Genomic DNA, 25398 nt, shown 5'->3' on the forward strand with positions numbered 1-25398 from the left:
CGGTCCAATCAGATGATAGTCCTCCTTGTTCAAGCTCTGTTCCACTTTACTTTTGAAACCGTGTCAGTTAGAAACACGGCAGAGGCAAACAGACAGAGAACATTTTTAAAACAATTTTTCTTTCACGCATCGTTTCCAAACACGACGCGTTCCAATTTAAATCAGTCATCCATAAGACATGGCTCATAAACAAATATATTATTCTGATAAGTATGCCGACGAGCACTACGAATACAGGTAAGCTTGTGTTTATTAGTAATCTAGTAATTTTAAAAAGTGTTGTAAGAAACGGAAATGAACGGGGAAATGTATTAATAAAATACAGTTTTTATTAGAAATCTTAACCGGGTTCACTTGTATATGTGTGTATATGTTTGTATTAAACAATTGAGTAATAGAAAACTTTTGAAACTATTTTTGGGGCACAATATAAAACAATCTGTAAGTGTTTGCTATTATTATTTTTATTATTATTATTATTATTATTATTATTTAGTCCGCTTATGTCACTAGCAAATACAAATATAAATAGTTACAATAGGTAACACTAAAACCTTTGGAGATTAATGCAACCGGTTCAAAAATACAATGTGTGTTCCTTCCGCCATGCTGTAGAGCTGTGATGAGCAGCACGCGTTTTTGTTTGTTTCCTGAAACGATAGGTACACATTGGTAAACACGCCACGAAATATGGTTGATGGTGTTGTAAACAACATTTTCAAGTTATGTTTCTTTAATGTTGCAGACTGTTTTATGTCGTTCATATTTCTTGCAAATTATGCCATCCTAGAATTCTGGGAAACTCGGTTGTCGGCCGCATGACGTTACCCGGGTTGAATGAACTTGGTTGACGCTAGGTTTTGTTTGTTATTTTAGTGAGCACTACTGTAGATACACAGCGGGTTGTTAAAGTCCGTATTGTACCAACTTGACACATTACATTATAGTATTGAATGGTGAAGCATGCGGAAAATGTGTTGTTAAAAACACCAAAAATATGCTCATACTTTAGTTTTAAATGGGCCCCTCACATTCCCGAGTAATTCTATGGCGTCCATTTCATGTATTTTATAAAAAGCTGCATCTCCCCGTGAAGATCGCTAGGGTATCCCTCAAGAACAATTTAAGCATCTTGCCACTTGTCACACGATTGACATTGTTATGCCAGCATACTTGTGTGTGAACACCTGTGTTTATTCACTGAACATGCCGTTTAAAGTTGTCTAGAATATTCCACACGGGGGCTACTGTAATTTCTTTACGTTTACAGACTGTAGTTTAGAATAAGGGCTTCTAAAAAATAGGGCAGGACCCTGTAGAGAGGTTGTGAAGTAGGCTACAGTAAGTTCTTGCCAAAAGCACTTTGGAGCAGTTATTTTCATAGATGGCATTTGAAAGGGTCAGTTTCATGTCTTTGTTAATATATTTCCTAATGTTAAAAAAAAAGAAAGATGTTTGCCATTTGTCACTTTTTTTCTTTGCGTAGAATGAGCAATAAAGTCTTGTCTGGCTAGATTGGCCTACACTTTTGCTTTCTTTTATTTTTAATTTTAAACTTTTAAAAAGGGACTAAGACGCCTCAAAGGAAGATAATTTGGAATACGACTATTTGAAGATATTGTACAAGTGACATCATAACACCTCTCTTTAAATTTACAGGCATGTTATGTTGCCAAAGGAACTTGCAAAACAAGTACCAAAAACTCATCTAATGTCAGAAGAAGAATGGAGGCGATTGGGTGTACAACAGAGTCTTGGATGGATTCACTACATGATGCACGAGCCAGGTACAACCAGAACCTTCCAAAATTACCTTTACAGACTAGTTCAAAGTTCCTGAAGTTTATAAATAGTGTTTATAAAAATTTTGCTTATAAAAGGTGCTGGATGTGAAAGACATAAATTCTATTTCACTGTAGGTGCTAGGTTTAATAATTGTTCCTATCCTCTAAGAACTAGGCTGAGTGCCAGAATACTTTTTAAATGTTAAGTTTCATATCCTTATTTTTAGGCTAATGTGAAGCAGCACTCAATGGCACAACTTGTCACTGGCTAATAAAATTTAAAGAAGCTGCTTGTTACATTTTTAGGGAAGGTTGTGGTAAGGACAATATAGAAGATACATCGGTGCAAAGCATAGCTTCTCTGTACTGTCAAGTTAAAACCCAACAGTCACACCCTCCTAGAACTAGGGCTGCAGCAAAGGGTGCGTTTTAACCTTCGAAGGTTCGAACCTTCTGTGGTACTAATTTGCATAATTTACTGGTGACGTCGCCATACATAGTTACATGTTTATATTTGATTGAAAATCCTATTTTACAGGTAATCCATATAAATGCAATAAAACATTCACATGTAGTTTAAAAATGTTATATAGAACAGTAATCATGTTTTTATAATAAATACGTTGTTTATGCACACGTAATTGATGCTGCTTGCGATATATACAGTATGCATTGCAGCAGCACCTTATTGCGGCCAATTAATAGAACTGCAGCAGACTTATGCAAAACAAAGCTTTAAGTCACCGTTCCAAGCAGGTTAGCAGTCACGGTCACATTTTACTACTGCTAAATAATAATAATAATAATGTGAACTTCTGCTTGTCAAGTAACCCCAGAGATTGCACCACTTTCATTCAACTTTTATTTTGGTCATCTGGGCATTTAACAAAAAAATCTAAACAGCTGAGGTTTCGAGACATTTCTTTCAGTACAGCTTACGCTTTACAACGCTTTGCTGTCGAGATGGAGAATGAAGAAATTAAGTTCTGCCACTGGATAACATGAGCTGGAGGGGGGAGGGGCTGACGGTGCTCAGTTTTCTAAATTAAAAATATTAGTGTTGGTGTATGTTTCAAACATATTGTACTATAGCACTTCTCTTACCCTGTCTTGTACACTAGGTATTCAGTACATATTTTACTGAAGCACTACACCCACTATGCTTTGGCAAACATACCCTGCGCCAGCGGCACCTAAGAGTTGCTATGTATGACGATTTGGTAGTGGATTTTAATACAACAACTTTTGTTTAAGTAATATGCATTATACAAATCAAAAGATTGAAATTTGCATGTGTGACCTTTGTGTGATTTTATAGTATTCACACATTGTCAAACGGTTTCTGTTAAGAGGAACAAAAAAAAACATGTGCATGAATGGAGCCTGATGAAGCGTCAAAGGTATAGAACTAACTTTGTATTCCAGGCTAGCTAGTGAACGAACCTTCGAACCTATGAACACAGCTCTACCTAGAAATGATTTATTGGTTTATTAACACTTGCATACCTGGCTTGCACCAATTGGATGCAAGTTCATCATGGATTGTTATTGCCATGTTACCTGTTTGACAATGTAGGCAATAATCCTTACACTATCGGTGCACTAGAGTGGACATTTTGAAAAGAGCTTTGAAACAGACTTAAAAGTTGTCAGGATTCAATGAAAAGAGAAATTACAGGTATGTTATTTAAACGGTTGTAGCAACACGTGAGGACGTGTAACGCTGTATTTTTCGGAACCCCGCTACTTACTCTTTTAAAATGTGCTATAATGTAAATGGGAGTGTTGAGGAAGTGCTGAAGAAATGGAAAGATCTGATGGCAAGGGCTAAAGGATTGTAGCAGCCAGAAACCTCACTTTACAATGATATTAGAATTAATATATTTGTATAAGATTCGCCAGCATTAGAAGGCGATGAAAGTGGCATGCAAAATAACAGCCATATCGGCCCAAAAATGCTATTATGAGAAGTGAAATTGCATTTACAGATGGTTTTAATCCTGGTTTTCCTAAACTAAGCCTGTTTGGTCACAATATTGACTGCAGTGACAGTACTCTAGATTTCAAACCATCACTATTACCTTTGTAAGATTTTGTTTAGGATGTAAATGCATTTAATCATTGTTGTATTTGATTGGCAAATTAAGTACAGCCTGTCCCTAACAAAATAAAGGGTGGATCAGGGTCTGCACTAATTATTGCTACTCATCTCGTGCATTTCGATATAATTACACTGGAGCACACTGATCCTCAATCTTATAAGATTATTAACTTGTAGTTAGGGCCCAAACCATTTCACGGCTGTGAAAAATGTGACCATGAGATTCATTTTGCACCGTGAAATCTCATCTGTTTTGTGTACGTTTACCCTGTACTAAAATCCAAGTACCATTACAGGTTCCTAATGTGATTTATTAGCTTGTTTCAATTTAAAAAAGAAAGCTCATCATGAACTGGACAGGATTTACTGATTGACACTTGACAGCAGCCAATAACTGGGCTCTACTCACTGATTGGTAGACACGGGCATCGGAGCAGGTTAAGTTTGATTTACGGATCTCAACTGGTAGTACCGTTAGGCAAGTAAAATTAGACTTAGATTTTAAAATGAGAGTCCAAAATAAATAAAGTGCTACAATAATTACTGTAGTGGGTCGTGTAAAATATTTTGGAAGCCAATTATATACAAAATAGTAGTACGACCAGAAAAATACATTAAAAGCAACCGCAGGACAAAAATAAATAAATATGCCAGTAATTTCATAGACTTCCCGTTTATATTTTTTAGCTTCTGAATATGTTGTCCAGCTACAGACCCGTCCTCCTTTGCCTGGGCTTGCTTGCTCGGCGCTGTCTTTTAATTGCAACAAATTCAGTGGATGCAGAGAGCTGTGTCTAGCTGTGTCTTGAAATTTAAATAGATTTAAATAGCTGAAACTGAAATGTTATGACCGTGAATTTGATAGGGCCCTACTTATAATACTTATTACAGGAACATCTCAAAGCCCTTTACGATAGGGCCAACATGGATAGGGTATGGCAAATGTGTGTATAAATATTATTGGTGAGAATGGAAAATGTTTGAGGACATTCACTTTCTTCTTGCTGAGCCACTCCATTGTTTCTTTTGCTTTGGGCTTAGGATCATTGTCCTCCTGAAAGGTGAATCTTCTCCCCAGTCCCAGGTCTCTGGAAGACTGGAACAGGTTTTCCTCCAGGATCTGCCTGTACTTTGCACCATCCACCTTTCCCTTGATCTTCACAAGCCTCCCTGTCCCCGCTGCTGCAAAGCATCCCCAAAACATAATGCTGCCACCACCATGCTTTACTGTAGGGATGGTGTTAGCAGGGTGATGTGCCATGTTTGGTTTACGCTTAGCTATGCGGCACATCATATGGCTTTTTTTCAGCAGTGGCTTCCTTCTTGCCACCCTCCCATATAGGCCATGTTTGTGGAGTTCACTTGAAATTGTTGAACAGTCAACATTTTCCCCAATCTCAGCCAGAGACCTCTGTAGTTCTTTTAAAGTAATCTTAGGCCTCACAGTGACCTCCCTCAGCAGTTTCCTTAAGCCACGGCTACTGACTTTGGAGGGACGGCCTGATCGAGGTAGTGTCTTGGTGGTGCCAAACTGTTTCCACTTTACAATGATGCACCTGTCAGTGCCCCAAGGGATATTCAAAGACATTGAACGTTTCTTATAGCCTTCCCCCAATCTGTACCTTTTCAATAACTTTATCCCAGAGTTCTTTTGGCAGCTCCTTGTTTGGCATGTTTTGCCATTTGTTTCAAATTCAATTCATACAACAGAAACAGCTTGATTCTTCATCCAGGAGTATTTAAATCAGTTGAACTACTCTGATTGGACACAGGTGGGCTCTATTTAACTTATGTGCCTTGTTACAACAATTTGTTGTACCTGAGCTAATTTGGGTTTGCTGTGACAAAGGGTGTGAAGACTTATGCAATCAAGACACTTTGTTTTTTTATTTAATTACTTTTTGAATATTTCTATAATTGTTCTTTCACGTTAAGTGTAGATCAGTGAAACAAACTCCTACTTTAATGCATTTTGAATTGTATTTTTTAGGCAGTAGAATGTGAAAAATGTTCAAGGGTGTGAAGACTTTTTCAAGCCATGCAAATGACTTAATAATATCAAATGTCTCTTACTGTTTTTACTTTGATTTAGTCCTTTTGTAGCGTTGTGTTTTGGTCTGTTTCTGACCTATACATGCATTTAAAGCGGGGAATGGATTACTAACAATAAATTGATCTCCTCTCCAAAATGTTGACACATGTCTACAACTATCTTAACACGTTTTTTTTTTTTTTCTTTTAAAGTTTTTTAAACACCTTAAAGAGTGTTTTAGATATAAAATACATTTGTCCCAGAATGGGTTACTGTTTTTTATCACCTAAATATTGTTCTCCGTTGCCTGGAACGACGTTCACTTTTTTAAATAACGTTTCAGACTGTTAAGTGGCCATTCCGGGCTGCATTTATTGCCAGTCCAATTGATGGCAGTCAGTGTAAAACACCAAGCATGTATTGCGTCAATAAAATATGTACTGAATACCTAGTGTATGTTGTAAGAGAAGTGTTAAGGTAGAAAAAGTATGAAACAAAATATACGCTAACACTAATATCTTTAATTTTGAAAACGGAGCACTGCACCTTATTTCTTTTTCTGTCCAAGAAATGTTTTTTTCTGAATCGCAGGCCAGCTGGTTGGGTAGAGAATGATCACCCGGATTATGTAAAGCTATTGATGATCGCTTGAAGCTTCCAGGAATCCCTGACCTTAACCTTGAATCTTTGTATTTTATTTGATTGCTGGGGAAATACACACCTAGACATGTGTCGCTACATGCCAGTGAAATACACCAAGTGGCATGTTAAGCTGTGGATTTCCTCAATTACTGTTGTGTGTGTTTTTTATTTATTTATTTTTTTCCCCAGTAATTGATTTCCCTATCACTTATTGGTACAGTGCTTGTAGACTTGTACAGTCTTAACTTGGTATTGTTTTGATTTTACTTTGGATTTGATGGCACTTTCGATTTTACTTTTGATATGTTAAATTTAATTCTGCTACAATTATTTGAGCTATTATGAATAAGTACAATTTATATAATCAGATTTCATTTTGGAATATTAGAAGTTCTAATTTCATTATTTTGTTTTTACTTCTCTTTTTCAGAACCACACATTCTTTTGTTCAGAAGACCTCTTCCAAAAAATTGAGTGACGTTCTGGAATCCTCATTTCAATCTTTTGGGACATTGTATATAATGTGGTATTCAGTGAATACTAGGGAGTGTACAAATTAGTCAACCCCTGTGCATGGGCTGTATTCTTCACAGCAACAGAGCTCGGTTCAATACAGAGGAGTATGGCAATGTATTCTGTTTGTGTGTGAGGGGAAGAAACTAACCATTAAATACACAAAATACCAGATATCAGATTTGTGTTACCATGTGTCTTCAATGGCTTATTTTGTAAAATTTCTTTAAACAGCTTTATATATAAATATGTTTTTGTTTTCAATAAAATTGTTGCATATACATTCATATGTGTGATAATGTACTATTGCTGAGTGTATTTAATGGTGATGTACAAAACTAGGTTGTATAGCTAGAAGAAACGTTTGGAAAGTGTGTTTAACCACTTCTCTAGTTTTGTCCATTGTCTTTTTCTTTTCCCAGTCAGTTTTCAGGTAAACTGTTACAGCTGTTAATAGTAACACAGCATTGCGCGAGTCGATTCAAATCACTTAGGGGTTAGTATACAGGCTTAATTGTTTTTTTTTCTGTTTTCTTTTTACATTTTGAGCTGTCAGAGAAGAAGATACCCCCCCCCCCCCCCTTCTACTCTTATCCAATTCTTTATGAATAATCTACTACAATAAAATACACCGACTTAGCCAGACTGTGTGGTTTATTTTTTTTGGTTTTGTTTTTTTGTAAAACAATTATATTGGGTTATGTTTAGGGGAGTGGTGTTTTACAATTGTCAAAGTGACTCTGAGCCAAGATTCAGTAAATGTATTCTCTCAAACGAATTGATTAGAACAGACAAAGTTAACTGTCTTCCTTACAAACCTTTAGCCTAAAAGCAAACAACAAAATCTCTGTTTTGGTGTAACTATTTAAATAAATACAAATACATTGATTAAATAAATGCTATACACATACAGTACCGTGCACATTGTAGGCTATTTGTTTTAGAATATTCTACTTTTTAAAATATCCAAATACATAAACTTTTATGAGAGTTTACTGAATGCTCTGTTGGCAGTGGAATCAGCTCAGTGAACTTAGGCATTTTAAAATGTAAGATTTTCCAATACTCAAGGCTTCCACTTTAGATGGATTGATAACCAGTGTTCACAATGGAGCAAATGGAGATCTTTTGGGACCACCATCTGAAAATGTGCTTTATCAGTGATATGACCAGAAGTTAAAACAATGTGGACAACAATTGTAATAGAATAATACAGCAGTGGACCAAATATGAATACAATGTAAGTGGGCAGTATCTATCATGCTGAAACAGGGACATCACTTCTGTAACCTATATGGCAGCAGTATTGGGTCAGGGGCCAATGACAAGGTCACTGATGCTGACACATTGTATTGTTTCTGTAAATCTGCAAATACTTTGTCCTGCAGTGGCCCAGGAGTCTTTAAGTGCAGCTGCCTTGGCAGCAGCTTTGTAAAATTGCCAAGATAGTTGTGTGCCATACCAAAGATGAAGTAAATATCTAAAATGCTGAAAACAATAAGTGTTTAGTATTGAAGTATTGAAATGCGGTGACAGAATTACAAAAACATAAACTCCCCTTATGTTTTGGGGCAGGGGACGCATAACTGCACGGGGGTCAGAGCCTGATTTAAGGGGGGGCCAACGGGACATTTGTCCAGGGCAGACCTGTAATCTCCCGTATTCCCGTATCAATGTTGATAGGTAGGCCGGGGCCCATGAAAAATTACATGATGTTTTTAATTTGTAAAGGTAGTATGGTGTATTTATATTAACGTTATAATATGACTAAACAATACTACTTGCATGAATTACTGTTTTATTAGGTTAATCTTATTTTATCATCCAATTTTTCGTCGTCTGACATAGATTAAAAGTCCTGTGCGTTCCCATCACACTGATGCTGAACAAGCCCACACCCCAGTCTCCCGTTGCATATCACAATGTCACAATGACTGAACTGTGGTACAATTTGGTATTACTGTGTTATGGTCATGGAGAAACTGAGTGGCGCGGCTAAAAGAAGAAACTTAAATAATAAAAGCAAACAAGCAAAAAATGTTTGCTTACAAAAATGATGTCCCGGGGGTTAAAGATACCTAAATCGGGCCCTGACGGTGGCTTGAAGTGGATTAAATCTGAGAGTCAAGGAATTTATACTAGCTAGGGAGATTGTTGTCTACAGGTGCACTTGCTGTAGTTATAGCTATGACATGTTTTTTGGTATTTCCTTTTAAGTTGAATTAAAAAATGTCTGACTTCAACCAGATCCCTCTTTTGGACCTATTGGGGTAGTAATCCAATCTTGTGTTACTTGCTTTCTTTCAAGTCTGCTATACTACTATTTATAAACTCATATTTTAGGTTTTGGAACATATATCTGTTCATAATTTAATGTCCAATATTTTGTTTCAGGTTTCTGATAGACAACTTGTAAGTATACTGGAGCCTCCAAAAGGCAGCTGTTTTAGGCATACTAGCACAGCAGTGATGTCAAAAAGTGATAATACGTCAAGTAAAATATACTTGAACTTTGACCCATTCAACTCCTCGAGACCATCACTTTCAATTCAGACAAAATGTCTCGCTTTCAGTCACTCGACAACACCCACAGTACAGAAATGTTCATTAATGATCAACAAAATGAGAATACATAAAAAAAAAAAGTAAATGTATGTAAAATAATGTGTTATCTTGTAACAATTGTAAGTCGCCATGGATAAAGGTGTCTGCTAAGAAATAAATAATAATAATAGTAATAATAATAATAATAACGTCTGTACAGCACTGAACACTACGTTTTAAAAAAAAAACTGTACTCCTGAACCTTTATCATCACAACGTCTTCTTCATCACAACGGTATCCATGTATTATAAAAAATAATAGATGTGCCTCTTCAGTGAGTTATAGGAAAACAATTCCATCTCGGGTTTCTGTCAAGTTTATCAATTACTCGACCTTCGGTCTCGTAATTTATGACGTCACAGAAACCCTCGATGAAATTATTTTCCTGTAATATTCTATATATACTGGCCCTTCACCAGCCCTAGAGTTAAATTACTGGCGGCAGCGTTGGGGTTTCTTACTGGCGGTATAATTTATATGGAAATACAAAAACGCTGCTGCCAGTCGATTTTCAATTGGTTCTTGGCAATCCGTTTTTTAAAACTTCCTTTATAGCGCGCAGTTTGTGCCTGTCAGCCTGCCGTAGTCACGAACAGAAGAACACGGATGTTTGTGACTGTAAACAGAGCTAGTCAACTGAATAGATGGAGGTATAGTTTTGCTTTCACTTGTTCACTACGGATTTGCAGTGGTTAAGTAAAAACCATGACATCGAAACCACAAACCAAGGTAAATTTATCATTTTGTTCATGGTATTGTGAAGATACTATTTTTTTTACTAAAAGTCGATATTAGATTCGTTTGGATTAAGAAACGATTAATTTGCGTAACAGGCAGAACTAGATTGTGACGTTGCCATTAATATTCAGTTTTCGTCTGAAAACAAAAGTCCTAGTTTTCCCATATGTTTGTGATTCAACGTAGGAATCAATTTAAAAGTATGTCTTTGCAAAATGTCAAACGCATCTATTAACTTTATTGTACAGGTATTTTGCGTGTGTGTTCTAAAATATTGTTAATGAACATTCCTGCTTTCAGAGTGCCAACCCTGTTTCAAAACCCAGCAATGGTCCTCAACTGGTCATACTAGTTCAAAAGACTGCTTTTAGAGTCGCTTTACTGTTTCTTAAACGAATATAATTGCCAAACCTATGTTTGTGTTTTACTATCTGTGTATCTAGTTTTAAAACAATGGACTTCAAAGCAACAGTTCATCAGCAATTACTACAATTTCCAGAAGGAAATTGGAGTTTATTACATTAACCATCTACAATAAATTAGAATACCTGACCTTTAGACATTTCTAGAAAAAGTACTGAGTATAGTAATGTCAACAGTGCATATTTTTTGCTAAAAACAGTATTAGGCGGGGCCCACCATTATAAAACATTTATAACACAGTAATTTATGCGAACAGTTGTACACTTGGAGACTAAAATGTATAATATTCTGCCCACAGGGAAGCAAATTATCGCCTGATGTTCAGCCTTTTGTTCCAAAGCAAATTTGTTACAAAAGCACACTTGAGCCCCCAGAAGCAGATGTCTTGCCCCCCTACTTGACCATGTGCAACCCATATGTCCAGGGGCCATGTGCAGAAGAGTAAGTGCAGTATCTGCAGAATTTTCTTTTTGTTTTGTTGCAGTACACAGTTTAGGTTTTGCCAGCTTCCAAAGGTTGTTAATCTTTTCGTTCATTTGAATCAGTAGTTATTGAACATGTAATTAGTGCCTTCCCAACTAACACCTCATCTGATGCCTAAATATTGGAAAAGATGATGTTTCAAATCCCGTCAAGATAAAGGTAATTGTACAAAAAACAAACAGACATACTGTCTCTCTGAGACTTTAACCAGGAAGGGGGTACCCTCAGCTCATCCAGAGACCATAGTTGACAACTATAAATTGATGAGAGTAGTGGATACTGTAAAGAGAACATGTGAAGAAAGGGTCTTAAATTAAGGAGTAGAAGTTAAAACAGTACTCAAAATGAAAGGTAGACTTTGCAGTGAGTGGAGGACAGGTGTGGTGGCCATTATTCCCTCCAGTATTAAGAATTATTTTAAAGCCTGTAAATCCATCAGAATCTGAGGTACCATACTCTAATCACAAAGTGACACATGTCTCAAACGTAGAATCTCATTGTAAAAGGATGTTCAATATTTGTACAAAAAAAACTTTGATTTTGGATAGAAGCTTATACTAAACCTCCAGATACCTTATACTCTCCTTAGACTTGAAGTAACAGTTTAAGCCAATCCAGGTTTTATTATGAGACACATTTGAGCCTGCACAATATAAATCTACAACTGTGACTCATAGACAAACCTTGATTGGCTTCAACCTTTATGCATCGGTAGTGCTTTGTCCCAACCCTGAAAGAACCGTGTTTAGCCAAGACCCTTGTGGTTATCAAAAAAGTACATCCGCTAATATTGTAGTGGATGTTCTGTTGCTTCTAAAAATATTTATATCATGAACAGTGCTTGTGTTTTTAATGCAATAATCAGATGACTGTTTTTTTATTATTATTATTATTATTTCTTAGGCAGATATATACAGAGAACATCAACTGCAATAGATCTCGACAGAATCTCTCTGCACTGTCTTTGACAACTACCTCTGCTGCAGAATATTCTCCTCCTTGCTCTGCAAAGCCTGCAATAAACAAGCATGCACATGCTTCATTCCAAAATAGAGATGGCTACGCCAGAAAGTACAGTAATACCAGACAAAACAAGAACACAGAAGGGCCATGCGGTTCATCAGGGGAACGTTCAGCCTCTGTGCAATCATCAAAGGTCATCTCCAATTTCCATTGTTCTTGCAATAGTCTGTTTATGGCATTCAGATAATTGGTGAAACACATTTCTGTTCAGTGCTACACAATATATTTGTTTTAGTTTTTACTGTTTCGAGAACATGCATTTCTTTAGAGACGTAGAAATTGCCAGAAATTTTTCCCTTGTATCTCATTTATAGGCACCAAATCCAAAGATTGAACCTGGCATTCGGGGACAGGAATCAAGTAAAAGCCCATTTGATGTATCTTTGAGTGAAGGAAACCCACAGAAACCAGGTGTGATTACATCAGGTAAACGTCTGCTGCTATATAGGTATAAATAGACTTGCTTGTTCTGAATGAAACCATTGTGTAAAAGAGCAGTCCCGTATGTTTAATTGAATACTGTCCTGGCTGCCTGTTCTGACCAGACCTGTTGATGACAGACCTAGAGCTGTTTGGCAATACATAATGATATCACGACTGCAGAGAAATTTGTGCAGAGAAATGTGCTGCTCTGATGTAATGGATTGCAGGGATTAGTAAGGCTGTTCCCTGACATGGCTGTCAATACAAATCTACCTTTGAGTGAAAAAGTAGATCACCACGACCAACAGCCACTTTATGTACACGGAAACAGGTAAGTGACATTATGTAAGGACAGACAGACATCCTCACAATTTAATATGCGGTTATGGTTATCAATTTCTTCATCCTACATTATTATTCAGATGTTCACAGGAAATTAGATGTGTGTTATTAATGCTGCTTTATTAATCAGTAACAAGATACACATGTTCACAAAGAAAATGTTTATTCCTTTTTCAGCTTTAGTTATTGAAATTGTCCCTGCAAACTGAAGTTCTATTTTTTTTCAGATAGAAGTCGTCGGAAACCTAAAACTCATCCAAAGGAGGCTGACTCATTTGAAGTTACACTTGCAGATTTTCCTGAACTGGAGACTTCTGCCTTTTGTAGCCCTGTTCAGTCAGTCCAACACAGTCCTAAATCAACATGGGCTTCAGCTTTACCATCGAGTACTAACCACAATCAGTTTGTTAGACCAGGTGCAATACTTCCTCATTCAAATAAGGTGGTTATTATATTAAACATGGTTTTCATTCAGAATATATTATAACATTCATTTACTTTAACAATGACAGCAATACACTGCGTTTGTCAGATCTCCCTAACCTGTCAGCAGTGGCCTCAGTGAGTATGTATTTGTTTTAATGAAGTATGATCAGAATTATAATTTTTTTAGTCATCCAGGTTTTACTGAACACAACCATAACACAGAATATTTAGATTGGCAACACACTATTTCTTTCTTAAATCTCCTAGTTGCTTATACATTTTATACCTATATATGTTACATTATGTTTCATGAAAAATGTATTATTTGTCTTATTAGAATACACTTCCAAGAAGAGAGGAAACGGAGCCCCCTCCACAAAATGCTACAAATGAAAATGTGGATTCAAGTACACATTCGATTTCATTGCAAGGTAGGAATGTGAGGATGAGTATTATAATTTTTACTTACAAACGAGCATTCCATTTAAAGTGGCTAAACAACTAATGAAATAATTGTTTAAATCTTTCATGTGGTGCACATCCATTAGCTATCTCATGTGCAGTTTTGAAAGAAACATGTTACACTTTGTACTTCACTAAACAAGTACTTTGAATTTAAAGTAATATCTTGTGCCAGCCTAACTAATACAAAGAAAAGTACTATTTAAAAAAATGAATACACGTGTGTCTTTCTTACAGTTTATGATGCAATCTACACATATTTTAAGCCCCTATGATTATTATTCCTAAGGCATGTCAGTGTCTTGGATGGGGCTGTAACGAATACTCCCAAGTGCTTTGAAAAGAGTATGTTTCTAATTTTAGCAGCCCAGTCTTCGGAGAGCTCCTTGTCTAGTTCTCGTCCTGCATCGTCTTGGGCCAGCATTGCTTCACTGCCACCCAAGAAGCCTGCTCCAAAAGAATTGCCTCGTAGTGTGACAGATCCCAAACAAAAACCAGGAACTGTACAGGTAAAGACAGACTTTATCTGCCCCCCTGGACCTTTCAGATAAACTGGCTTTAATCTTCTTTTTAAATAAACACAAGGTGTATATATAGGGATTTAAAAAGATGGTCAGCAAGTCAATTTAAAATTAAATTGTGAGTGTAAATGCCTATTGTGTATTTGAGGGAGGGAAGGGTGAACAAACAAAAACAAATTGAACATATAAAGCAATCGGTTGCCAGTAATATAGCAATCAGGACCTTATAAATCTCCTCTGAGCAGGTGGCTCTTAACAGAGTATCAATAATGCTACATTTCTGTTTGCACCAGCAAGTCTTTAAAACTGGTCTTAAACTCAATATCATCTCATTCCAATATCACACGGGGACTGCTGCTGTTCTTTACACAGTAGTATGTAACTTGATATTTAGGGCAGTCCATGTGGCCTTACTTCTGAAGCTACATATAATTTATTTAAGCCAATTAATAATATAGAATTTAGATTATTTACAATAAGTAAATATTGGTTTATTTAATTGGGTATCGCTTATTTCACAGTTTACCCATTTGGTGTTTTTTGCTTTTTCAATATGCTAGTTTAATTTTTTTGAGTTGCATGATGTTGCATCCAAGTTTCATGGAAACAAATGTGAATTCCAGGGTAACTTTGAACTCCAGGGCTCAGTGCAGAACTAGTGTTCGTTTCTAATCCTGAAGTCTGCATGCAATTCCTCCACTCAGCAGAAACCAGGTGAAGGAGAAATGGAAGAACCCACTGGGAAGAAAAAAAAGAAGAAAAAGAAGCCAAAGCTACCAGGCAATGCTCCTGTGCCTGAAGAGACCACAGCTGTAGTTCAAGAGCCACCAAAGTTTGAGGTAGGAGGGAAAGCAGCTGTGCATTTAGAACTGTAGACTTAAGTTTAGTGTATTTGCATGTATGGAGTAAATTAGTTTACCCTAAATAACATGAATGGTACTCCCGGGCTTGTTTTTAGTCTTCCTGTTTGGAAGCTCTTCAACAGATAGCCACCAACTGCTTTTTAAGAAAACCTCACTGGCAAATAGCAAGACCAAAACCTATTACTTTAATCAATAGGAACTTATTGCGCTATTGGACCTAATTGATTCATCTAAATTTTGGATCTAAATTCTACCATTGTTTAGATAATTAAACCAATCGGTAACATAAAGAGCATGTAACATGCAATGTTTTATTTATTTTTTAATAGTAACATGTTGCTTTGCTTCTCAATGCTAAACACCAATAGGAAAATGACTGCTTTCCCATTTACAGCTGTAAAGTCAATTGTTGGATAAATTTAAACCCCACCATTTAAAGTTAAATTCATGGAAACCTTTCTAAGGAACAATTACAAATACAGTACAGTGCAGTAATAAACAGGTTATATAGAATCCTCAATCTGAAAAAATATCTTGCATCACTCCAAGTTTAAATGTAGTGCTCATTTAAATACTATCGGAATACCTAGTTGTTGTGTTTGTTACTCTTAAGATGCTGCGTGTTTTGTATCTGTAACAGGACGTGGATGAATTCCCTGATCTGGCAGGTGCGTCTGGCAATACTAACAAAGCACACCGTTCTGCAAACCAGAGCATCTTCTCCTACAGCAATGTTGCAAAGAGGCAACATGAGGTAGGTGTTAAATAGAATTGTTGATTAAATTACCTATTTATCTTTGGCAGTGCCCTGGGCCTGCACTTATAATTATGAGATTCTAGTGATTTCTTTATTCTTTTAATTGTCAATTTTAAGTAACTGTATACTGGTTGTTTACTTTTCTTTACTATAGACAAACTATTTTAATTTAATTATGAAATCTGATATTTAATGTTGACCGATGTGTCTTTTAGTGGAGCAGCTAAGACCAAAAATTGTGTACTGTAACCTAGAAGTATAACATTTTCCACATTTCATGACTAGACACTTGCAGTAATTTGCCAAACTGAGTTTGATTTGGTTACCATGGAAGCCAAGCACTGCAATTACCACCCATCTGCACAGAATATCCAGTCCAGTGGCCAGTTGCATGTAACACCTTAACTTAACCCTTTGCTGCCGACGTGTTCTAATTTCGATACTATGATGTTGATTTACAAAACACATCATTATCTCAGCCGTCCAACCAGCAATCTTGTTTTTTTTTTTCATTGAGTCATAGCCATGACTACGGTGAATGCCTCCATGTAATTGGTTTAAGGCTGGGGTGGGTGGGACATCATAACACTAATAATAATAATATTATTTATTTATTTATTGATTGATTTATTTATTTATTTTTAACTACAAGGATGATTAACTTGTGTCTGCCAAGTTCAATGGGGTACTTGCACACTTGAACGTCTATCTCCCCTTCTACACTCCCTAAAGTGCTGATCTATAACTCATCAGAAAGCTAAGAATTGAGAATAATTAATCACTTTATTTTTTTTAGGTTTTATTTAAAAAAAAAAAAACCTTCCGGAATGCTGTATGTGTGTGTGTGTTTCATTGCGTGCAGGGCAGGAGATGGTGAATTAAAAAAAATAATAAGTTACTGTACAGACATCTGAGATCCCCTTTTATTATTATTATTTTTTAATGTTATTTTAATTATATTTGCTTTGATTTTATTTTATGTCCTGTTTTGAAAATGTTTCTTTGGACAGAGGCGGAACTAATGTAAACGAGTTGCACACATCTGATTAATAATTCAATTATTATTAGTGTACTTTCCCTGTGTTTTCTTTGTTTCCGTGTGTGTAAAGCAATGGATAATTATTTAGATGTAGTTACTACTTTTATTAGCACTTAGCTGTTTTTTTATTGGTAGTATGTTTTTTTTATTTGTTTTTGTCTTTTTTTTTTTTTTACCAATACAGTAGCTCACTGTATTCGCAAGTTTTTTTCTTTTTAAATAATACAAAACATAATAAAAACAAACACTCAACATTTTGTTTGATAATATTACGTTTCCAGTTTCATTTCACAACTGACCTGCATTCGCCATTTCGGCTCTTTTTTTGTAAAATACACACATTACAAAACCCTGTGTAGCTCTGCAACTATACAAGCAATTTCAATTCTGACTTCTGATTTAACATCCTTGTAAAGTTGCGCTGCTCCTATACTACTCCTATCATTTAGAAAAAAATACATTTGTATGTTTTACAAGTATTATTTATTATTATTATTATTATTATTATTATTATTATTATTATTATTATTATACAATTTTTTATATTTTTTGGGACACGTGGCTTATATGTGAAAAAATATAACACATCCCACAACCAAACATATTATATCATTGGAAAGGTCTACTTAATGCCTTTCTGTTGATATGTTGGGTTTTAATTTCTGATTTACGGTTACCAAACTACAAAGTGTTAACACAAAGTTGTCATACATTCACGCCCAAATGTGGTCATTCCATTTAGGCAGCATAGGGTTAAAGTTCTCCTTAATTGCTTCTTAAGTTGCAGAAATCAACTTAAGACTCCAGTTAATGCACTTGATACTTTACTCTATCTTCATGTTTTAATACTTAAGCTGTTCTGTATAAATGGCCATATAACTTTCTTTCAAGTTTCTACATGTGTCTTTGTGAGTGTGTGTTTGCGTTTGTGTATGTGACTATCTATAGAGAAAAAGTTACATTAACCCAATATCGGAGGCCATTTTACGACATAAGAAGTAACCAGCTTATGTGGTTATTACAGCAGTAATAAGTGACTTCAGCGGGTTATAATGTCAGTTTTCTCACTTATTACATGATGGTGGTTTCCATCCTAACAATGCAGTGCTTGGCACTATATCAGGAATTACTTGTTGGGTCATCTAGTGTGCCAAATATCACGTTTCTCACAAAAAGAGCACAATTCCCCTCATATTTTGAACTGCATTGCTCCACTAATGGTAGTATTTCTGAAATAAAAAGGGTCACTTTTTTTTTTTTCTTGAAATTATAATAAACAAACAGAACATAAATCTCTTATGTAATCTCTTATGTAAAGTGAATTCATGTGTTCTCTGTTTGTTCCTCCTTGTTTTCCAGATACCTGAAAATACAGATTGTGTTGGTACATCTGTTCATTCAACTACCGAGAGAGTCGCATCATCAAAAGACCAAAAAACTGCAAAGATACCAACAACTCAGGCTATTTGTAACACTGCAGAAACAAAGGTAGCACAGGTAATTGGAGAGAAGAGAAATGCCCTACTAAAATAGCAGCCTCCATTTTAATTTTCAATTGTACAGTACATATCTGTAGGAAATATGTTCACTGCCTCTAAACATGAAGAGCAGGGAATGTGTTACGTGGGCTTTAATGAAACTTGTTTTGTCAATAATACTATATTTCAATTATAATAGGATCTTTATATTAAAACAAGGTTGGACAGTTTTATTATCTGTCAACAGGTGGCAGCATATGTCAGTGTTAAGAAAACTCACTGTTAAAGTGGAGTGGGCTTCAGTACAGACTGAAAACATTTAAAGGTTGTATCTTGTAGTTAAATGCTGTTACTAAAGGCAATGCATGAAAAATGAGTTGCATGATGATAGCCTATCATTTAAAGCTGTATATCTATTGACGTTAAACGTACTGTTTTAAAATTTTTAGATTTTGATGCATTTGTACCTATTTGATACATCGTCATACTTCAGTCACCAGCAAGAGGTTAAAATGAACATTGACATATCCTTTGTGTTTTTTCCTCTGTTTAGAAAGCTGTGAAGACAAGTGGTAAAAAGAGCAACAATCCAGTGCAGTTTGATCTTGGTGACATGCTTCAGGTACTGGAACGAAAACAGCAAGCTCAGAAATCCAAGCAGGACCCAAAACCAATAGTACTCTCAGGTGGGCAAGAAATTATATGCTGTTTTTTTGTTTTTGTTTTTTTTGGGTGAAAAAAAGCAAGTTGCCTGCTTTTGAAACCCCTTCAGGAAATGTCAATATGTGGGGTTGCGTGGAGTTTTGCATTAGAATGATATTTTGCTTGCTTCTGCATCATATTCCCAAGCCAAAAGTAATTGATTGTCAAAGATAATAATAAACTGTTTTTTTTATTCCATTATATTTGTGGAAATTTGTTATCTATAAATACAGTACATGCCAGTGTCATAAAGCCAACCTGGCAGACAGCATTCCTTCTGTTAAACAAACCAAAGGCCAGAAGTGCAACATGTAAAAAGTAGTTCAAATGGGGAATATGTGACTGGCCAAGTGAAATTCTGGATATTCTCAAAATAAATAATTAAAAAAACAGCTCTCATTTTGTGTTCTCTTTTTTTTTTTTTTTAATTCCAGTTGGAGGTGCACTTCCAATGGTTCCTAAAAATCCCTTGGTGCAGAAGAAACACCCCAGACAGCTGGAAAAAGTGGCTCACAACCCCCTGGATTCCACCAGTCCTTTGGTAAAGAAAGGCAAGCAGAGGGAGGTTCCAAAAGCCAAGAAACCATCACCTCTGAAAAAGGTTAGTTTGTGTACTGCTGCTGTTGGTACATTAATACAAACAAATAAAGCATAGTTTGGTTACAGTTCTTTCACGGTAACTTATTCCATGTCTGCTACACGTACAACTGGAGAGCAAAGTATACATCACTGTGATGCTCATATGCAAAAAGTATTATTGTAATTTAGTCAACATCTGTTGGCTGTCATGTTAAAGGGTAGAAAGTACATTTTATCTGTTTTTATCAACTGTAAAGAAATACAGAAAGGAAAGGGCTGCTAACACAAATTCTTTGGGGAAATTAATCCCAAGAAAACTTTTGTTTGTGTTCCAAAGCAGATTTTTATTCACTGAAATGCTTCTGATTTTACACTGCAGATCATTTTAAAGGAAAGGGAGGAAAGGAAACAGTATCGGTTACTAGAAGAACAGGGACTGAATCCAGCAACCGAAATCACAGTATCAAATGTACAGAATGAGGAGCCGTTTGAAGAAGAATTTGAGGGTCATCAATCTTTAAATACCACAGGTATTTGAACAACTTGGGTATCCACCAGAGAGAATTGAGATATCTGTACATACAATTGAACACTCAGGGCTCTCATTTCTGTCTCTACATAGACACTGCACCAAAGGACATAGAATGTATCTTGTGTATTATGCTTTGTGCTTGCTGGGCAGTGTAACCAATATCAGGGATAAACAACAAATGCTCTTTTCCTGTGCAGATTTTACAGATGGTCCAAGCACTCCTGATGTGCCTGATCAGCTAGAAGAAAAGCAAGAGAAGACCGATGAACCGACTCCTATTGAGAGCCAGGCTGGCTCTAATCGCCTCAAAATACACAGCAGGAGATTTAGAGAGTATGAATCATTTTTCCATTGAATACAAGCATTTTAACCAATAGTTGTGTGTGTGTGTGTGTGTGTGTGTATAGATAAATGCCCTGGTTGATCTACTTCCTCATGCCACTGACATGATTATTTTTCCCAGCAAATGCCACTTTCTTTGTTGGTTACTCTTACTGTTCAGTGACAGCAAATGCCTTGACTGGTTTGTGGAAATTCATTATTAATGAGAATCATTATCAAATTTTAACTTTTGAAATGCTTTTTGGTAATGTATTTTTTCTTTTAAATGCATCTAGGTACTGCAGCCAAGTCCTCAGTAAAGAAATTGATAATTCTGTGATAGACCTGCTGAAGGAGCTGGTACGCTTCCAAGATCGCTTGTACCTGAAGGACCCCCTGAAAGCCAAGATGAAGCGCAGGCTAGTCATGGGTCTCCGAGAAGTCCTTAAGCACTTAAAGCTCAAAAAAGTGAAGTGTGTCATTATCTCCCCCAACTGTGAAAGAGTACAGTCCAAAGGTAGTTTTCATTCTGGGTGCTGACAAGGGGAATATAAACTGTTTCCTAAAAAAAAAGCTGAACATGAAGTGTTTAAACAGGGAGTTTTGTTTACTAAAAGCAGAAATCTGAAGGTTTTAATATTTTTGCTGATTTAGATAAATGAATTTAAGATGTAAGGGTCATATTCAAATACAAATATAGTTAGTCAGGTGACAATTCTTACAGTAGGCTGCTGTATCATGGGAGGACCTGCAGGCTAATAATTAAGGCCAATGGCTTTCATGGAAGGTAACCAAAAACAAACAAGCCTTATGGATTTGAATATTTGATTTTGCCGCTTCAACTACTTTTCTTCATTTTAACAGGGGGGTTGGATGAAGCTCTGCACACTATTATTGACACTTGCCGTGAGCAAAATGTCCCGTTTGTGTTTGCTCTCGCTCGGAAAACCCTTGGGCGCTGTGTAAATAAAGCTGTTCCCGTCAGTGTTGTAGGAATTTTCAATTACGATGGTGCCCAGGTAAGTTCAACAAAAGATTTAAAATGCACTGAATGAAACGCTGCGATTTTTTAAAAGTTAAAACTTTTTCAAATAAAACTTAATAAATAAATAATAGGGGTGCACCGATAAGATTTTCTTGGCCGATGGTTATCTACCCATATCGGCCGATACCGATAATAAATAGACAGTGCAGGTAAACTACTAGAACAAGACATAGGGCCTATATTTAAACTGTTTTATAATTATAAATGTTATGTTAAACAATTAAGATAGTGTTTACTTGTTGTATTTATGACCAAAAACGAACAGGTATTGTTTACTTGTTGCATTTCCTTCAGAAAATGAATACAAAGAATAATGTAGTATTATATTGTGTTCTTGTCAGCAATTTATACATTTGTTTTACAACAGTCACGCAAAAATAACACTTTGCATGTGTACTAGTAAAAACACTTCTATAGAAAAATTATGTAATGTGACATTTTTTATAGCCACTTGCTGTCAAACATTGTGTATTATAACGTCGACCTATACTGTACAGTAGAAAAAAAAAATAGCCTACACAATGTCAACTACAACAACGTTCATTAAATTCTTATTTTAAGCATACACTGCTTAAAAATGCAGCACAACTTAAATTGTTCACTTAATCAAAAACAAAAAGATGTCATGAAAATATCCGGTTACAAAATTCAGTAAAACTTGAATTTGTTACTAAACAAGATGGCACAGTAATCAAGTCCAGCTTCAAAATGCTGCCTAATACACCCGCAATCAAAGCAGGTTAAGATAAACAAACCGAGCAAGATCAACAAAAATTACAAAAGGTAATTCCCACTTAATGTTTAGAGAGCCATTAAATTCTGTGTAGAAGAAATTCAAGCATGAATGTCGGTGTACGTTATTGCCTAAAATAACAAAAACTACTGATTTAGCCAATTGTGTTTTTTCCCTTATATCGATAGTCTACCGATTTTATCGGTGCACCCCTACTAAATAAATAAATAACATTTTGTCATCTACCCACCCCCACCCACTATTAATATTAATATAGAAAATTAAAAGAAGTGTTGACAGAGCTGTGGTAGGTAAACCATGCATACCAATAAAGAGGCTATCTGTTCTTTTCACAGGACCATTTTCATAAAATGATTGAACTTTCATCTGAAGCCCGGAACGCATATGAAGAGATGGTTGCAAGTTTGGAGAAAGGTGAAGGATATGAAGACCAGGATGAGTTTCCCCAAAACCTGCCTGCCTTGCAGGACACAGCTCAGCAAACCTCTGAATCTGATGAACCAGAATACAGTACGTTTCTAAAGTTTAAAACATGTAGAATTCTGTACAACAAGCACCTGCAATCTATTGAGAAATCTACTGTACACCATATCGTATGGTTAGTTTGTAAAGAAGTCAAATGATCTAATATGCAAGGTTAATCCTCTGAGAATGTGTTGCTTTTACGATAACCATATATAATATATTGTAAACCTTGATATTGATGTGATGTTTCTTTGTATCTGATGCAAATGACATCACATTAAAATTGGCTATACTGTTTAGTTATTCTTCTTATAGGGTGCTGTGTAAGATACAAGGATTTTAAACCACTGAAGGTCAGAGCAGCAAAGCAATTAGTTGGATGTCCACTTATACCATACAGCACCCTATAATGTCTTGACATTTTTGTTAGCGTTATCACATCAATATTATATTCTACTATATACATTTATAAACAATTATACGGTTCTATACAATGTAATCAATTATTTTCTTTCTTTTTATAGTAAAAATTTGGAAGAAAATGCTTGAAAATGAGTGTAACCTTCAGTTTCTAAACTTTGAAGACACGACTACTGGGACCCTAAACTTCAGTTTAAAACTGCAGTCTGATGACAATGTGGAGAGCTGATAGTCTTACTGCTGTACATCACCTACTGGACTTTTTAAACTACAGCTATGGCCAAAAGTTTTGTATCACCCTATAGAATTAACTAGCTTTGCTTCATAGTTGAATGAAACCTGCTGAAATGATGTTACGTTAACATTTTGAATTACATACCGCGTTGTAGTTTTCCATATACTTAATGAAAAACTGACAATTGAAAAATGTGACATTTCAAAATCTAACATGAAATACTGTACTACTATTATGACTTCCGGTAGACTTTTTTGCAATATCATTTCTTGGATTACATGATGTTAAATAAAAGATCTAAATTATGTTCATAGTTTTATTATTTTTAATTTGTCTCAATCATAAAATTCTAGTGAGGCAAAACCTTTGGCCAGTCGTAGGGGTTCAAACTTCAAATTAATTCTGATTTTATAATTTAATTTTATATATAGATATAGATATATAATGAAAAAAGAGAGCAGGGTAATTAAAGTATTTGTTTTTAATTCATTTCTCATACTTGATTATGTTCATGCTTTTCACATGCTGCACTCTTGTACGGTTAATTTGGGGACATTGTATTGAAGCGATTATATATTAATGTATTCCATTATATTACTTATTTCTTCAGAAATACTAATGTATAGCAAAAGCACATGGAGTTAGTATCCCAGTAAAGTCTTTCCTCTTTACTAACTGAATAAAGAACTGGAACTAATTATGGAAACACCACTATCAGTTATGCAAAGACAAAATATGATAATATGTAAAGATATTATTGCTCTATTAAATAATTTACTGTGGCAAAGTGGTTGATTGTGTACAGGTGCAGGAGTGATGCAGTGCGCAATGAACAGACAGAGAATTGTAATCCAGTTGGAAAGGGGTTTTATTAATTATAATCCTGGTCATGTGACCAAACAATAACTCCAGGCAATACACAAAAGTGTGTAATGCACTGGAAGTAACTAAATGGGTTGCAGTCCCAAATAATAAACACACATATCTTTCCCACAATGTACAAACGTGGTCATCAGTCCTGGTTGTGTGCTGTAGTGCTTGTGGTGGGTGATACAAGTTTATTCATGACAAAAGTGAAGTGCTGTTCAGGGTTTTGTACTGCCCTTGGCAACAGCTCCGGAACCTGTTAGACGTCTAATAATAACAAACAAACAAAACAAAACACTCAAGTTAATTTTTATCACTGGGTCTCTCACGGGTCCTTTCAGGCTCAATAACAAAAACCAAAGCGAAGGAACAGATTGCGTCTCTCTGCCCCCTTTTATGCCGTCACACATCACCCCTTGGTAAACAAGTGCAGCCACCCCAACAATCTGCGACTGCCACGTTGTTTCCCTTCCGGGTCAATGCGTTAATGCAACGTTCTTCCCCCTTTCTAGCTGACCGACTTCCCTTGAACCCTGGGAAAGAACTGTCAGGCCAGCCCGTCCAGGGAACTCTGTTCTCGCTGCTTAGCGCCCTCACAGGTCGGGAGGGAGATTTACAACCAAGAATCATTGTATTTCTGTCACAGATACATTTAAAATAGATTGTAACTACTACTTGAAAAGCTTGGTATTTTTATATATCCTGTGCCTTTTGACAGATCTCAGTTCCTAAAATCTATCATAAATCTGACCTGCCTTGCACTTTTATTCACTATATGTCTTAAGTGTGCAATTTTGAAAGAATTTTGAAAGAAACACATGCT

At 35.9% G+C, this 25398-nt stretch overlaps 2 protein-coding genes across 5 annotated transcripts; both read left to right on the plus strand.

Annotated features, from left to right (window-relative positions):
* Positions 1–23: 23 nt before the first annotated feature.
* LOC117971938 (cyclin-dependent kinases regulatory subunit 2) lies at positions 24–7359 on the plus strand. Its single transcript, XM_034920083.2, has 3 exons — positions 24–237; positions 1660–1787; positions 6990–7359. Exons 1-3 carry the CDS (start codon positions 179–181, stop codon positions 7031–7033), a joined length of 231 nt encoding a protein of 76 aa, XP_034775974.1. The 5' UTR covers positions 24–178; the 3' UTR covers positions 7034–7359.
* Positions 7360–10125: 2766 nt separating this feature from the next.
* On the plus strand, positions 10126–24495 carry LOC117971928 (selenocysteine insertion sequence-binding protein 2-like). Of its 4 annotated transcripts, none has more exons than XM_034920043.2 (18): positions 10126–10406; positions 11137–11279; positions 12225–12477; positions 12659–12770; positions 13337–13551; positions 13873–13966; positions 14361–14506; positions 15223–15357; positions 16022–16135; positions 18537–18674; positions 19209–19341; positions 19792–19958; positions 20316–20466; positions 20666–20801; positions 21086–21306; positions 21654–21808; positions 22924–23098; positions 23578–24495. In XM_034920043.2, exons 1-18 carry the CDS (start codon positions 10383–10385, stop codon positions 23700–23702), a joined length of 2637 nt encoding a protein of 878 aa, XP_034775934.2. In that variant the 5' UTR covers positions 10126–10382; the 3' UTR covers positions 23703–24495. The 4 variants fall into 4 exon arrangements, with proteins under 4 accessions (XP_034775934.2, XP_034775935.2, XP_034775936.2 ...); XM_034920044.2 differs by having other exon boundaries at positions 15226–15357; XM_034920045.2 differs by having other exon boundaries at positions 14364–14506.
* Positions 24496–25398: the final 903 nt, after the last annotated feature.

The sequence above is a fragment of the Acipenser ruthenus genome, chromosome 1 (genome assembly GCF_902713425.1).
Source record: "Acipenser ruthenus chromosome 1, fAciRut3.2 maternal haplotype, whole genome shotgun sequence".
Taxonomy (NCBI): Eukaryota; Metazoa; Chordata; class Actinopteri; order Acipenseriformes; family Acipenseridae; genus Acipenser; species Acipenser ruthenus.

What these genes read in the sequence shown, in the direction of transcription:
- LOC117971928 (XM_034920043.2), top strand. Translation starts at nt 10,383, where the DNA reads ATGACATCGAAACCACAAACCAAG. An exon ending in TACTTCCTCATTCAAATAAG is followed by an intron (nt 13,552 to 13,872) that starts GTGGTTATTATA and finishes TTGTCTTATTAG; the next exon opens with AATACACTTCCAAGAAGAGA. An exon ending in AACCATCACCTCTGAAAAAG is followed by an intron (nt 19,959 to 20,315) that starts GTTAGTTTGTGT and finishes TTTACACTGCAG; the next exon opens with ATCATTTTAAAGGAAAGGGA.
- LOC117971938 (XM_034920083.2), top strand. Translation starts at nt 179, where the DNA reads ATGGCTCATAAACAAATATATTATTCTGATAAGTATGCCGACGAGCAC. An exon ending in GACGAGCACTACGAATACAG is followed by an intron (nt 238 to 1,659) that starts GTAAGCTTGTGT and finishes TTAAATTTACAG; the next exon opens with GCATGTTATGTTGCCAAAGG. An exon ending in CTACATGATGCACGAGCCAG is followed by an intron (nt 1,788 to 6,989) that starts GTACAACCAGAA and finishes TCTCTTTTTCAG; the next exon opens with AACCACACATTCTTTTGTTC.